Below are 16,921 nucleotides of genomic sequence, written 5' to 3'. Positions count from 1 at the left end.
TGGTCTCTCAATTGATAGTTTTGAGAATTTGAGGAAGAAGGCTCAACCCCTTGATAGCAATCGCTTGAAGGCTGTTCTCATCTTATTGCCACAGAGAAGCTAAAAGCTAAATGCTTCTTTCTTGGGTCAGGGTTGTACAAAAGAACAATAGCAGAAACTAAAGGAAGTGTTGCAGCAAAGCCACAAAGTGTTATTGAGTGCAACCCAGGAAATGTGAGTGGCAGTTAATGGAAGCAGGAAGTGAGGCAAAAGTTTAAGAGGTGAGTATGGATAATATACTGATTTTACTCACCTTAAGTGGCTTATGTATACACACGAAGTTGTCAGTGATTATATGAATCAGTAGATGAGTTATGAACCAGTGTTGACTTTATTCCTCCTCTTGTCAACACCCCCTGACCTATCTGCTGCTGGTAACTAGGCCCCTGAGATTTGAGTGGCAGGTAGGAGGTATAGCAGCAGGACATTGAGACATCCAGCATGAAATCTAGCAGTTTGTGCGAATCTTCAGAGCCACAAATTAGGGATTTAGTTACTGTAAAAGTGACAGGTCCTGGATTCCTCTGTTCATGTTTCACTTCTTTGGTCTTTTTTATACCTATTATCAGAGCAGACTTAGACCAACATGCTCAATAGCCTTTTCCCCTGTGTCTGATGGATATTCTGTGTGTGCATGTGTGTGCATTTATGTACAGTACATGAATGTGTATCAGGTTCACAACACAATATGGGCCTACAGGAAGCATGTGGGATTAGTGGACTAGAAAGTAATGACAAGGATCACGCTCTCATACACACACGCGCGCACACACACATGCACACACACAGGGCTTTAATTGCCTTAATTCCTGGTGCTGCCTCTTCTTTCTAGTGGGACTCGACACAGAGCATTAATGTTCCCAGCAGCCGTGCTAAAAGGGCACATTTATAATGATGTTTGCTGAAATCTGTTCTAAGCTCAGCTGTCCCTGTTCTTCTAGTGCAATCATCTTTATGTGCTAAAACGCCACACCTGATCCAGCGACAGTGGGTCAGCATGTGCTGTACAGTGTTACAACTGTGCCCTCTTTACTGTTTAAATAGAACAAGAAGGGTGACGTTGTGCCCGGTGCTGAGACTGCTGTTCATTGTAACTTAGTCAGCACTGCTTGATAAGATCAGTGTTATATCCAAACAGGAATGGACCTGTTGTATTACTTCTTTCAGTCCTATGGGCTTTTGTTTAGAGTAATCACTTAGAGATGTGCAAAATAGGCCACGTATTGCATTGTTTGTTTATTGCAATCAGTTTCTTTTTGTGTGTAAGGACATTAACCGTTTTGCTCTCCATTTCAAGGTATAAAGGTGGTATTAACTAGGTTTGTGCCTTATAATGAGCTCCCTGTTAAATGTGTGTGTTTGTGTGTTCTCTGCAGGCCGATGCAAAGATGGTGTGTGATGTCGTGAGTCGCATGGAGGACACCGAGCCCTACTCTCCTGAGCTCCTGACCGCCATGATGCGCCTGTGGGCCGATTCAGGCATTCAGGAGTGCTTCAGCCGCGCCCGTGAGTACCAGCTCAACGACTCAGCCCAATAGTGAGTATTTCCCCTTAAGTTCTTCTAATTAATGATTAATGTTCTGATTAATGATAGCTGTTTTCAGATGGAAATGAGCAATACCAAATGTCTCCAGTGTTTAATGGGGTGATTTCTCAAAGCTGATTTCTGATTTCTCAAACCACATATCATACACACTTCAGTTAACAGAGTATGGGCTAATTGTGATCTTGGCTGTCGCCTGGCATTAAACAACCCCATAGAGAGAGAAATATGTGTGTTAATGTCAAAACAACAGATACAATTACATCCTGCGCAGAAGAAAGCTGATTTAGTGTGCATGCGAAGGGCAGCCTGCTTGAATAGGATCATGCCGAAAGATGTGAGTCAGCAGTAATTTTCGATCAGGCGCTGTGGTTTGCTTTAATGGCCTGGGAAGTTGGTGCTTATGGAAAGCACTATTTAGAAGAAGACAAATTACTCCTTCGTAAAGATGCCGGTTGAGATGGTGCCGAAAAGCAGGAAATGGGCAGAGGACCAATCATGATGTTCAAGATTCCCACATAAGGTCCTTAGTTTCTCTGCTTTCCAAACATGATGTCTACAGCAACCATTCTTCAGAATCTAAACATTTTTTTTCTTTATTGTGTTTTTTTTTTTTTTTTTTGCGTTTATGGAAAAAGCACTTTTAATGTATCATTTTTGTCTGTTACTCTCCATGGTTACTTCTGAGTCACCTAAATATGCACTGTAGCTCTCACACTGCAATTGGACCTCTAAAATGATCCTAATTAAGGACCAGTGTTCACTTTGTTGGGTAGCTGTAAACTACACAGTATTTGATGTTATGAAAATTGTAATTATGTGCAAAACAGCAGCTTGTGTGTCCTTGACAGATCTGTAGAGGTGCAGTGGCAATTAGCACAGATAAAATTGAGATAATGGTGATGTGTAAATTATGATCACTAACACCATCCAATTCTGGAAATTTCCCTGCACATTTGCAGAACACTGAGCTGTTGAAGATGAATCCATCTGATCTGTTTTAATCCAAAGAATCTGTTGTTCACGTTAGACACCGTTGCACTGCCATACAAAAAGATGGTGGAACATTATATTCTCTTTAAACTTGTAGATTGCAGCCAGGTTTTGGATTGGCCAAGTGACACAGACACTTGCCCGCTTCCTGTTTGCTTTTTTTTTGAGAAGGATGAAAATAGAACGACGCAAAATCGATGATGAGAACATAATAGGGCAGTTCATCTTTTTAATGCAGCCCATTTTAGAGGTAACAGCTACCCCATATATTGATTGACTTCTATTGTAGGTGGAATTCTTTTCATTCTGGTCAGTGAACAGGAACAAGCTTCTTAGAGAATGAGAACAGCTTCAAGAATCGCAGCACTGCCAAAATACACCATAATCATACTCAGCTCTCGAGATCTACAAGATGCTTTGAAAAGATAATACAATAAACCAATGAGCCTAGTTTATTTTTATTTTTTCTTTATATCTCACTAGGACAAACATCTGTGGTTTGTCTGGATGCCTCTGACTTAGTTTTCTGACACAGAAATTGCACTTCCTGCAACAAAAAAAAAAGTTAGGTCAGATTAATATGTAGGCCATATTCAGTATATTGTTCACAATTCTGTGTTCCAAAAACATACTGGAGCTTTTCCAGTTGTCCATAATGCACCATGATAAACAATGTGAAAGGCAGCCACCCATAATGTCCACCCCAAATGACAATAATGCTTTATGTTTAGACAAAGCTTTACTAAAGAATACAGAGAGCAAATATGGTAATGCTCTTTAAAAAGTTGTTACAACTTTTTTTTAATACAACTGATGGTTATGGAACACATCTACTGTCACAGCGTGGTAAGCAAACCTACCTAATCTGTACAAAACTGTTCCATGCAGTGCTCCAGAAAATGTTCAGTGAAGGGAATAGTGAGTAGGGAACAGCCGTAGAGCCTGCAGTGTGACCTATTACAACTGGACTATGAAAGCTTAGATTTTCATCACAGCCAACAGCTGCGTCTTTGAGATCCTGTTGGCACTCTTAAATTAGAGCAGTCTGCATTACCTTAATAAAATAGGCATGATGAGTATGGGACTGAAAGATGATGAAAAAAGCAATGTTTTTAGTGAAATTTTACTTAGCATTTAAGTGGTGCCTTCAGTAACCGCTGAAGGGCCATGAGTCCATCATAGAGAAACTTATACATATACATTCATATAAAACAATTTAATAGTGAAAATTCACCTATATTCCTGTTTTTGGGAAGTGACAGGAAACCAGATGGGTGGACACCCAGAGGAGGAGACCCATGCAGACTTGTGAAGCTATTCAGACAGTAACCCAAGCTTATGATTGAAGCGTGGACCTTTGAGGTCAAAGGCATTGATGATAACCTCTGTTCCACCATGTCACCCAAAAAGCAATTTTCTTCAATTAATTTATGGTAATAAATCAATTCAGTCTTTAGCACATTCACAGATTGCATTGCCTGAATTGGTTGCTAACCCTAGTTTATGGAAATAATTCCTAGTCAGGCAAACTCATACAAACTGTTAAAATGAATGCTTTCTCCATTTTGTTTTTTGAGTGCTACACTACAAAGGACCTCCTTTTTATGTATTTGACAAAGAATCGTCCTGCAACACACAACTACTAATTATGAATGAATTTCACCAAGGTGAATTTAATTATGCTTCTAAAGTTTCACTTTGAAATAACAAACTATTACTGAGTCATGTTAAGTGGTGCATTTATATCTATAACTACAACTACACTGTTCTATAAAGCTACAACTGGTAAATATGTAAAAGAGAGTATGGATAATGTGTATACACTGTCTGCGAGGTGCACAATGCGGACATACAGAGAAGTAAGTACACACAATTTTCCCCTTCGGTGTCTTTCTGGCTTAAGTGCATGGAACATAGCATTTCTCCTGATGAGGTTACGCTTTACTGTACGTTTGCCTGTGTGGGGTGAGGTGGTCATTAGAACATGGTTGCTTGAACCTCCATTACATCTACAGGATGGCCGACATGATTGTGACAATCCACTGTTTAACACTGACCTTCATTTGACCACAGTTTGTGAGGCCTTGTATAGAGGTGTTCCTCCTCCTCTACCAACCCTAACATCTCTGCACCTTTTCAACTTTGAAATATGGTTGAAGAAAATCAGTAGATGACATGGACACACAGCTGATTTCCCGTTTCCCACAGGATATGCTAGACAGTTCCAACAAGATGTCTTTGGCTTGATGCCCTGTTATCGTTTATCCTTCACAGTAACTTTCCATTGTTATCGGCAGTAGCTCATCTCCAGCTCTGTACTTTATTTTCCATTTGCACCTTTGAGGCTATGCTCTCTGTTTTTGTTCCATGATTTTCTCAGTTACTCTTCTGCTTTCTTTGGTATCTGTAACCGGTTATCCGCAAATCAATGGGACAGACTGATATAGGAAATTTTGTTCGAGATGTATTTTGACTTTCACAGTGTTGTATCAGTACAAAAACACTTCAGAATTCCAAACATAAGTTTTCCAACAGAAAGGATTAAATGTTAAAAAAAAAATGTTTGTACAGTATGTAAGGGAAGACAGCAACGTGTTACATAACAGAAAAAAACAGAAAGGCTACTGATGCTCCTGAGCTCCAACGGTAACGTTGATCTTTTCTTTCGTTTATATGAACAAATGTACCATAAATGATCACAACTATAATAGAGGTGTAATCAAATACTAAGATTAATATTACAGGATAAATATGTTCTGATCGGTGGACTTAACAGACTTTGTATCGTTTCCAATAATTCTTCAATGTTTCTGTGTTGTCCTTTCTCATTTCAGCCTCTATTCAAATCTCATCTGTTGCTAATCTCTTACACCCTGATTTAATAATCTGCTATTTCTCTGATCACAAGGACTCTCTCTCTCTCTCTCTCTCTCTCTCTCTCTCTCTCTCTCTCTCTCTCTCTCTCTTTCTCTTGCTTGCTCTCTCTCTCTCTCTCTATTGCTCTCTCTCTCTTTCTCTCTCTGTCTCTGTGCTGATGGGAAGCAGCAGACAGCAGGCTGGCTCCCGTTAGGTGTTGCCAGGCAGAGCACTCAAGAGGCAATAGAGGAAGGGAGGAGGTAGAACAGAGAGAGACTGAGAGAAGAGAAATGTGTATGTGAGAGTGTGCGAGAGGGGGGGGAGTGCTGGCAGGCAGCCTGACTAGAGAGAGCCATACAGGCTTCCCATATTAAAAGGAGCGGGGTCAAAGAATAAGCATTGCACCCAGTCCGTCCTCTACTCCACATCTCTGCTATACCCAGAAACCATCAGCATGCAGTACTACACATGTCCTCCAGACTTCTAAAGGAAAATATAATGCTGTTTATGCTTCAAATTCAAATTCATACAGGATGTTGAAAATATACCCAGATATTCTTATAATCATATGAAAAATAACATGATTTCTGAAGGTTGCTTCTACCCGAAGCAGCTGTTGGGTTGTAACAGAGCTGTAAGCCATGCCTTGTTTTCCCACAGTTATTGAGTTAAATAGGAATATACAGTATATAATTGATTGTGGAGACTCACATTACTTGTCTGTCAACATACTGTCCTGTCAAGAACCACCCAAAATGTCCGTCCGTCAAGCAAACAGTCCTTATAATCATGTATTACAGGGCTATAATCACATATTACAAACTCAGCAAGAGATTCAGTGGCCATTGTTGAATTGACATTAGCGATGAATATCATCAGCTATGGCTCACAGCCAGCCATCATCAAATGCTGCATCATAGGTCAGTTCAGTCTGCACTTCACAAAGGCATTTGATTGTAAGGTATTATTTTTTAAACGTGATGACCAAAGGCTAGTTGTTAAGCAGGTCATCTGAAGAATAAATCAAGTATATCCAATACACATGATATCCAATATCCAATATAATCAATACTCTGTTAGACCACAGTGCTTGAAACAGTTCTTGAACCTGGTGGCATGCATGAGTGTTATTTTAATTGGTCCATTAGTTTTAGCATGTAATCCATCATGAGCATTCACGAGAGCAACACCGTTTAAATTGCAAAGATCTTTATTGTTTCAGCTTGCCTCGAGTCAGTGACTTAAAACGTACTGGTAAAGTTGTTTAGGGCCAAAAAAGTAACACTGTTGAGAGGCTAAATCACCTGACCTGAACTGTTTCACTGAAAATAGGGCTGGAAGGATAAACCCATCCACACAATAAACAGAAACACACCACAAAGTTCCTCACAGAGCAGGCTAAGTGCTCACATGTGTGTACACACACACTCACACACACACACACCAAATGGCAATTTTTTTCAAACAGCTTATGATTAAGGTTATGATGTAACTGATGATGATGATGATGGTGAGCCACAGATTTAGGTAAAGCATTATTTGATAGGATCTAGTGATCTAAGACAATATATAATATTAGTGCATGAATATCTGATTTATTTCCCCAGCTGAACACACATAGGTTATATAAATGCTTGTTTATTTACTGATTGTGAACATTTGACCCTCATTGTATTCAGTTCCCGATGTACCCGACATGGTTCTCAGAAAAAATCTAGCACAAGCGAGAAAATCCAGTCAGCCTATTATTTCTAATAGTTACATTCCATTTGCAGTGTTTCCCATGAAAATCCTACATATAATACAGATTAAAGTATAGAACGATAGAATGTATGACAGTAGAATGTATGTATGTAGTGTAAATGTCGGCCTAACTTGTGCTGTGCTGTACTTGTTCAGTGAAAACACTATTCAAGCAGAACATGGGGAAATAGCATTATAGTGTGTTTGTGTGTGTGTGTGTGTGTGTGTGTGTGTGTGTGTTACATGCTGTACTGATCTTGAGAGGGATGCACAGCCTCTTTTTTTGCCTTGAGACATCTTTGTACTAACCTTAGAAGGGAAGATAAATATTTAAAACATTAAACAATAAGAGAATATAAAATAGAAAAAAGGTAATAAAAACCATGTCCTTTTGGAAGAATAAAGTAAAACGTGATTTTTAAACTTGGTTTTGAATCCAAATTCTAGCTACAAATTCTAAATAATATTTAGCACAAACAATGGCAGGAAATGCATTTTATTGCTAAATACATATGATTGTTAGCAACTAAATGAAGATGGATCTATTAAATCAGGGTCTGGCAACTCTTTTTGAAACCGCTATTTATTTACATTAATATGAAAATGCATACATGTTTTGCATACTGAGATGATTTTCTGCTTGTCACGATTGTAAAGAGTGGTTACTTTTGTCAGCTCGAAACAGCCTGCTGAAGCTTCTCTGACCTCTATAGGCATTTCTGCCTGCAGAACTATTGGTCGCTGGATTGTTTTGTTTTTGTGCCATTCTGTCTAAACTCAGCAGAGGGTTGTGTGTGAAAAGCCCAGTAATTTAGCCTGTCTGTCACCAACAGTGAAGGCACAGTCAAAGTCTCTGAGACATTTTTCTCCCATTCAGCAGTTTGATGTGAACACTTACTGAAGCTCTTCACCTGTATCTGTATGATTGTATACATAGCCGTGCTGTCACATGGCTAGCTGATTGGATGTTCCTATTAAAATGGCTGCCAAAGTTAATTTTTTTTGTTTGTTTGTTAGGTTTTCACAGAATTGTCCTAGGCAGCACTCCACAAATAACTCCATTTATGGAAATTCAGGAACAGTTTAATATAATGACCAAATACCTCATGCAGAGTCAAAAATAGCAGCAGCCAGAACAAAGGGCTTGCTGTCTTTGTAGTACAGTGTAGTGGAAATTTGTCTTTGGAGAACTTATATGTTAATAAAAAACCTATGCTAAGTAACAATCAACTTCAGGAACTCTTGCTATAAATAGAGCAAGTATGCAAGGTTAAAAGGATCATTGAACAAACGGACAGGGGACGTGGAACAGTCCTGTCCCAGTCATTAATGAGGAGCAGAAAGGGAAACAGGTGAGTACAATATACTCTGCAGTCGTAGGCACCCTCATTATTTATTTATTTTTAATATTATTTTTAACATTTTTAATATCATTCTTAGCCATTTATTTTATGCTGCATTATCAGGCCAGGAGAAATTTTTTTCTCACTTTTCTTTTTCAACAAAAAAGGAAGTTTTACAGAAAAATATTAACATGCCAGAAAATAAAGCAACATTATGTAATAGATGACTTTTTAGACAAAATTAAAGTGCAGAAAGTGGACCTGAGACTACTGATGCAGTTCAAGGCAAAGCTGTCTGGTCTGGTAATGTTTGCTGCTTTTTTTTGTAAAGAAAACAATAGCCACCATTTAATGTACTTCTTTTTGAAGGCATCACAAGCTTTGCTGTATGATATGACAGCTGATCCTCACAGTGTGAAATGCCATGTGTTGTGGGCATCCAGCTTCTGTCATATGAGCAAACTTCATGCTGCACTTTTCAGGTAGACATGAAAGAGACTGTGCCCTTATGCAGCCCTTATGCAGCCCTTTAGGACACAAGCTCACAGATTAAACATTAATGATTTCAGTTTAGTCACAGGCACAGTGCCCTCTGTGGTTGTTGCAATACATAGCAGTGCTGATGACTGGTGCTCAGTTGAAGGCCCTTGTGTAGGAGATTTCTGTGTGTAAGCTCAAGGCCTTGGCATCAGAAGAAGCTCTGTCAGCCATTTCACTCTCTGCCTGCTTCTCCTACACCTTTCGCATTTCTGTCTGTGCTTTTTTTTTGTTGTTTTTTTGTATCTAGGCAGGCCAAGTCTTCAGGGGCAGAAACTAATGAGCTGCAGTGGGACTACTGTGGCACGGTGCAGCTGCAACTGTGGCAGCATGGGCACAACCCCATGTCATATTACCATAAATGTTATTAAACAGTGATCACTCATTTATTAATGACCGATATAAACACACAATCCCATAAGCCCCATAGGTGTTGTTCAGCTATGCTACACGTTACCATGGCTTTTTAGGGCAGGGTGCAGGTGGACGAGGTGTCATTTTGAGACAAAGATGCTGGTGGATTGTTAGCACATGCCTGCCAAATTCTGCATATGCCCGAGGAGTGCATGGCTTTTAAACAGAAAAGGACACTAACCAATGGAGAAGGAGGAAAATGGATGTGTGGCTTGTGTTTTGTGTACACTCTTTCATGTTTAGTACTGTCAGTCTTTGATTATATACAGTATGTTTGATCATCTTTCTCGCTGATGGGAATGTTACGCTTGCCAATTTAGTCTTATTCAATTTTCCATCACCTTTCACAATGAGCAGGATACCAGGCACAACTGAACAGTAACTGTGCCCTTAATCGTTGCCTTACCCTTCATCACCTTTTGTCCAGATGACATAGTATGGTTATGTTAAGAATTTCATTGTAAAGCTGTTTTAAAAGAAAAACATTAAACTTTTCAGACTAATTTCATGTAAAAATAAGAAAATAACATTATTTATGAGATTTAGATTTGACACTTGCAGGTCTGTTTAATATTCATAGGTCAAAATCTCAGCAGATATTTTTAGTGGCATCTGCTATGAAATTGTATCTAATTTGAGATTTACACTAAAATGGTAAATACAGTTGTCTAATGTTAGCTAAATTTCACATACAGTTTAATGTGAGAGCTGTGTATGAGTCGAGAACACATGAGATTGAGGCTACATTAAATGAGCCACATCTGAAGCTACAAGCTTCCAGGAAGTGTTGGTTTATGTTGGAAAGTTCAGATCACCTGCAGATTTATATGTGGTTCATCTCCTGTTTTATGGGGAGAAAAGTGCTTTTGCTTTTTGACTGATCATCCATACTAGTGTCCTCCGTGGCTGGTAGGTCTGATAATCTAATATAATTGGCATAAACGTCACTAGATATCAAGTAATATTGTTAGATCATACAAACTTACAGTAGGAACAACACTTCTATGCCTTTTATTCTTAGACTTTGTTTGTTGATCTTGGCACAGCTTCTCGTACAATAAAGCAAATCATTTCATTTATTTTCAGATAAATACAGAAAACAATGACTTTGTTAACATGTGAAAGCAGACATAGGAATATGATAAATGCATTATTCTTTCATGTTGCCACATTTAAGAACTTCTGCACTGTTAGATTTGTTCATTTGGTAAAAACACAAAATAAATGATATCTCCAGAATCTGAAATACCCTATGCTTTATTCATCTGTTCATTGGGCAAGAAAGCATTTTTGTCTACATCTGACTGTCTGTTGGTCATCGGATTGTGTTTTTATAAGGCTAAACCTTTACAGCAATTTTGTACTAGTCCTATAAGCCAGATCTCCAACATTGGAAAGTGATCTGTTCTATTTAGTGCAGGGATATGGGCCATCAACAAATGAGTGCTGTAACTGAGTTTGAAGGGTGTATAAGGATATGTGTCTCTCTTAATGTCTTTTAGAGTCTGTCGAGAGCAAGAGGTAAGTAGTGCCATGTTAGAAATCTCTCATGATGTTTGTTCAGATTTTGAGTCCTCCCTCTCTCCCTCTGTGTCTGTTTGTGTACAGTTACCTAGATAGTTTAGATAGGATTGGTGCTCCAGACTACCAGCCCACAGAGCAGGACATTCTGAGAACCCGAGTGAAGACCACTGGAATCGTCGAGACCCACTTCACCTTCAAGAACCTGCACTTCAGGTATGTTACTCTCTCTGTTTCACAAACCATATTATCTAGCCTCCATTACAGAATACCCTAAAATACAGTGATGTAACTTATTATCAGTTTAACTTATTAAATGCTGACACAAATCCAATTTGTACACTCTAAGCTCCTTGTACCTTCAGTGAGTAGGTCCAATTTTCTATCATGCTATTTTTCTGCTTTTCTTGAGGGGAAAATAATAATATAAACACATGACAGTAACGACCTAGAAAATTGCAAGCTTTTGTTCATTAGATCTTGTTAGACTAAAACTGATTCCCTTCTGAGTCACATTTTATATTTCATTATAAACCTCCCAACAAACCCAAATCTGTGATATTGTACTAGATTGCAATGGCAACTTTCTTTAAAAAATCATTGCGTCAGACAAACATACATGAAGAGGAGACTCACTGTTTATTTGATCTTTATTACCACTGAGCCTCTGGAGTGCAGATCACTTGTCATATTAACAACAGACAGAAACCCCCCTTTTAATTAAAGCTGTAAACTATACATGTAATCAACTTTTTTCTAATTCAAAAGATTGATCCATAACATCTGCAAAGAGAAATGCTTACCTGACAACGATGAGAGCATTCAGACAATTTCTATAAGATCAATCTGTGGACAAGTCATCCTCCTGGAAGAGACAAATATTATTTGGTCTAAAATATCAGGGCAATTGGGAAAAATTATGATCTCAACAGACCACCTACTGCATAAAGTCTTTAAAACACTGTGAAGCATCTTGACACAAAGTAAACTTAAATGTCTGCAACTGAACATAGTCAGAAACCAGTGTTTCCTTTATACAGATATGTCTAAGGGAGACTCTTTTGCACTAATGAACTCTAAATTCTGTTGTTAGAGGAAAAGTAGGTGAAAGGTAAGTGTTGTTTCCACAGTTGTTAAAACTAGTATTTCTGTACCTGCTGATCTCCTGGGATTTTCACGCTGTGTAATCTGTCATTTACCCAGCCAATATAAGCACTTGCCCAGCTTATGAAGAACTTTTGTCTAAACCAAGACATCCTGTTTCTTTGGAAAGTGTAAACTATGCTTCATGGATAGCAGTTGGATTAGAAGCTATGAACAGTGTGTTGAAATGAAACCTGTGTTACTCTAGTTTACCCAGAATACTGCATTAACACATCAAACCTTGATGCTAATGGGCTACAAGTGTAGAAGACCACGTCGGGTTCCTTTTCTGTCAGTAAAGAACAGAAAGCAGAGGAGGCAATGAGTGCCTGCTCAACAAAGATGGACTGCTGAAGACTAAAAAATGTGAAATGATCTGACGAAAATTAATTTCTGTTGAAGCACACAGATGGTCAGCAGCATGAATCCATGGATCTAGCCTGCCTTGTGTCAACAGCCCAAGCTGGTTAAAGTGGAGTGGTGGTGGTCTTCGTGGCACACTTTTGGGCCCATTAATACCAATTAATCATCACTTGAAAAGCACAGACTATTTAAGTATTGTTGCTGATGGTGGCATTCATAAAGCATGGCACTAAAGCATTTTCACCCTTATTACTGTAGTTTTCTGTAACCCATTTCAATTTATATGAATTTCAGTACTTTGTTTTAATACTGAAGGATTACTCACTCATATCGAAAATGGATCTCGAAAATGCTGGGCATCAGGGAGCAATGCACACTGAATGGGACACCAGTTCATCACAGAGCACCATGCACACATTTATTCATACCTAAGGGCAATATATCTTAGTGAGACTCCCACCAAATCGCATGTTTTTAGGAAGTGGGAGGAAGCTGTAGAGCCAGAGGAAAGTATACCTTAAAAAATGTACCTTAAAAAAATATAAAAATGTAAAAAATATACTGGTTGCTTGTGATTCTCCTGCAGAGTCACATGATCATCAAAACATAGAAGTCTGCTCTGTAAGTACAGATTACAACAGACAGTTGAAAATATTCAAACAACCTTATAAAAAATGTATAACAAGAAATGTATTCAGCAAAACAATACCGATTGAATTAATCAGCATTTATTGTCTTACTGACATTAGTCTGGTGTTTTATTTTATTCGGGTGGTGTTTAAAAATCATGAGTAGCTTTTAACTCAGAGAACAAGATAATCAAAATCATAAACATATTTCCTGTTGTTCTCACTATAATGCCTTAATATTTTGGTGGAATTGGAATAAAATCCACACATCCACACATAAATTTACTGAAGAGAAACATGATTAATTTCAGAAAAAACAGTAGTTCTGAGACAAAAAAATAAGTTGCCATGCTGCAAACACATTGTGTTTTATTAATATTTTATTAGTAATCCCACAAGAGAAATGCAACACTGGTATGTGAAAGACAGAAAAGCATGAAAGTTAACTAGATGTTGCTATTCTGTCCCTAAAACCTGTGAGGAAATGCAAAAGTCTTTTAAAGGAAATGGATGTTCACTGCATTGCAAAGATAAACTAAAATCTGTTTAAATCATCCAACAGTTTCTGATAGGTGTTGACAGCATGCAGCTTGTCCGCACACTTTTACGTGATAAGACGTGCCCCAGCTTTTCAGTGCTGCTTAATACAGCTTTAAAAATGGAGTAGACTGAAATAAATCTGTTAATTTATGCAAAGACTGTATGCATGCCACAAAACACTCCCTGCAACCCTGAATTGCTCTGTATGGTTGTAGAATTAGGCTTCGTGTACAATATTGTCTTCGCTCAAAGAAATCAGAAATCAGATACGCTATTCATCAGAATGATATTATTGATGTTATGAAAAGCTGTTATTGGAGACAAAATTGGTTTGGATCTAATTATGTAAATATGAACTGGATTTGATGTCTCCAGTACTTGTCTGTTAAACAGTGCCTCAATGTCTTATTAAGTATAGAGCAAATTTCTTAATTGATTTCTTAATACGCTGGTTGGAACTTGAGCTGCGTTTGAAGCCTAGTTACATAGACGTTTAGATGAATGACTCTGATGTGATTAAACTCATCATGTAATTATGAAATCCTTTGAGAAATGAGTCACATGTATGTGGGAAATGAAACAAAATATCCCTAAGATTGTAAATGATAAGCATTAGTTTAAGGCTTGTTCAATCTGAATGCTGGTGTATATTTAAATGCGGCAGGTACCAGGTACAGTACTTGTGGGTGAACATGAGATCACGATGCGTCGTATCTTCACAGGCTGTTTGATGTGGGAGGTCAAAGGTCAGAAAGGAAGAAGTGGATCCATTGCTTTGAGGATGTGACTGCCATCATCTTCTGCGTGGCTTTAAGTGGTTATGACCAGGTGCTGCATGAAGACGAGACCACGGTGAGAGATATTAACGACACACAGACTATCCAACCACTTTCCACTAGATTCACAGCAACAGATAAAATTTCTGCCCTTCCTTTACTTGTTTTAATCAAATAACGCATGCTTCAGGGTCATTTTTCTTGTAAAATAGTTATTTCTACCAAATGGACTACTCCATAATAACCAAATGTACCTGATTATTTTAGACTGGCTTTTGCTATAAGCTATTCATTTTGATGAACTATATCACTGAAACAAAATGTATCCAGTAACATGTATATAAAAACATGACCTAGCCACAATACATTGAGAGTATTCAGTTGAGTGCAAAAGTCAGTACAACGCTGTGGTTTCTTTTAACAATCCAAAAAACACAACAAAATGAACAGTCAAACATTTTATAAACATTTTTTGGAACCTGTTTAGGTTTTAAAAAAGGAAAAGTACACTGATCAGCCACATTAAAAAACACTGAGAGGTGAAGTGGTTAACATCGAAAATCTCTTTACAATGGCACCATTCAGGGGTGAGGGTGGGACGGAGTAGTAGGGCGCAAGTGAACTGTCAGTTATCAAAGTTGATGTGTTGAAAATAGGCTAGACAACTGGAGAATTTTCTTGTGGGGTTTTCCGAGTATGTAGTGGTTAGTACCTACCAAAATGGACCAAGGAAGAAGAACTAGTGAACAGGTGACACAGTCATGAGCGCCCAAGACTCAATGATGCCCAAGACCCTTTCACTTCACTAGTTGTTCTTCCTTGGCTGGCCCATCTGGTCAGATCCCACAGAAGAGCTACAGTGACACAAAATGCAGAAAAACTATGGCTATGATAGAAAGGTGTCAGAACATACAGTGAAATGCCATCTTGAAATCTATTTATGGGGCTGCATATCCATAGTGTCCCTGCTGACCTCTGTCCACCATTGGAAGAAGATAGGCTGGATTGATTAATCACATTTTCTATTACACCATAAGGATGGCCGTTTGTGTTTGAGTGTGGATACAATGGAGACAAAATCTAAGCAGGGCAGTGGAAAAAGGCAGTGTGATGTTCTGACAATGTTATGTATTACTTTAACACATCACAATCTTTAAATACAGAAACATTGCTGCAGACCCAGTACAACCCTTCATAGCAACGTTATTCCCTAATGGCAGTAGCCTCTTTCAGCAGGATAATGCTGCCTGCAACACTGCAAAAATAGTTCAGGAATGGTTTGAGAAACATGACCGAGAGTTTGAGGTGTTGATGTGGACTCCAAATTCCCCATAACTCAATAAGATCAAGCATCTGTGGGATGTGCTGGACAAACAAGTCTGATCCGTGTAGGCCCCACCTCACAACTTACAGGGCTTAAAAGATCTGCTGCTAACGTCTTGGTGCCAGATACCACAGCACACCATCAGAGCTCTTGTGCAGTCCATGCATCAACAGGTCAGAGCTGTTTTGGTGGCACAATATTAGGCTTTGAATATCAGGTTTTAATATTATGGCTGATTAGTGTATATGGCAAATTTATCTGCCACAATCAGAATAGATATGTGGAGAAGATTGGACAAAGCAAAGTAGCAGAGTTACAAGAATGAAAAGGATTCAAAACTTTAAGACATTAAATTTGTAGAAGCCCATTTTCAGCAATTGAAGACAGAATTGTACTGTTTACTAAGACATAATAAAGGTGAGTATCTAAACTGGGCTTTGGTTAATGTTTCCAAAATAACTATATAATTGTTTCTGATTAGATATTTCCTGCCCATACACACCCAAGTGTCAACATTTAAGAGCCTTAGAACAGAATTTTATTTACATTTGTCTTATGAAAATAATGCATACTCATTTGTTTATCAGTTCAACCTATGCCTTTTGAGTCATATCAGTTGTTTCCCCGAGTTTCGAGTTTTCTTCACTCTACTGAGTTTCTGATATCTGCACTGTGACCACTGGCAACATTTAGTGCACACAAAAATCTCAGTTACATAATGCTTCCTTCCCAGACTTTGCATGTGACATAATTCTCACAATTATTCTTTGTAATTCTCTAGCAAACTTCCCATCAACTACTTCTATTGCACATGTGATTAAGTGCTTGTTATTTTCTGTCCTGTAAATAAGATTTATTCAATATTTTGTTCTGAGAGGATGCAAATGTATGCACTTGACTAAATATCTTCACGTTGAGGCATATATAAAAAAAAGAATAAATTGCAATATATATTTAACTAGCTTAAACATTACTATCTAAAATATCCAGCATTAAGGATATTATTTTGTACTTTAATCCAGATCTCTGGCTGTGAGTCTGTAGCACTTTTGAACTGTTCTTTGGCCCGGTTTGGGTCTCACAAATCAAAACACAGAGCAGTGTGTTTTTCAGTTCACTTCCTGCATTTGGGTCAAAACAGAGTTGAATCCTGTGCT

At 38.3% G+C, this 16,921-nt stretch overlaps 1 protein-coding gene across 3 annotated transcripts in view; it reads left to right on the top strand.

Annotated features, from left to right (window-relative positions):
* Window positions 1-16,921, top strand: part of gnao1a (guanine nucleotide binding protein (G protein), alpha activating activity polypeptide O, a) — a 73,513-nt gene that overhangs the window by 45,848 nt on the left and 10,744 nt on the right. For all 3 annotated transcript variants that reach the window (XM_060877834.1, XM_060877835.1, XM_060877833.1), the window contains exons 4-6: window positions 1,416-1,576; window positions 11,077-11,205; window positions 14,387-14,516. In XM_060877834.1, coding sequence (XP_060733817.1) covers window positions 1,416-1,576; window positions 11,077-11,205; window positions 14,387-14,516 — 420 coding nt within the window. The remainder of the gene's footprint in view (window positions 1-1,415; window positions 1,577-11,076; window positions 11,206-14,386; window positions 14,517-16,921) is intronic.

This window comes from Tachysurus vachellii, chromosome 9 (assembly GCF_030014155.1).
Source record: "Tachysurus vachellii isolate PV-2020 chromosome 9, HZAU_Pvac_v1, whole genome shotgun sequence".
NCBI lineage: Eukaryota > Metazoa > Chordata > Actinopteri > Siluriformes > Bagridae > Tachysurus > Tachysurus vachellii.
The sequence above is the reverse complement of the archived record's forward strand: the minus strand, read 5'-3'. Positions and strand labels throughout refer to the sequence as shown.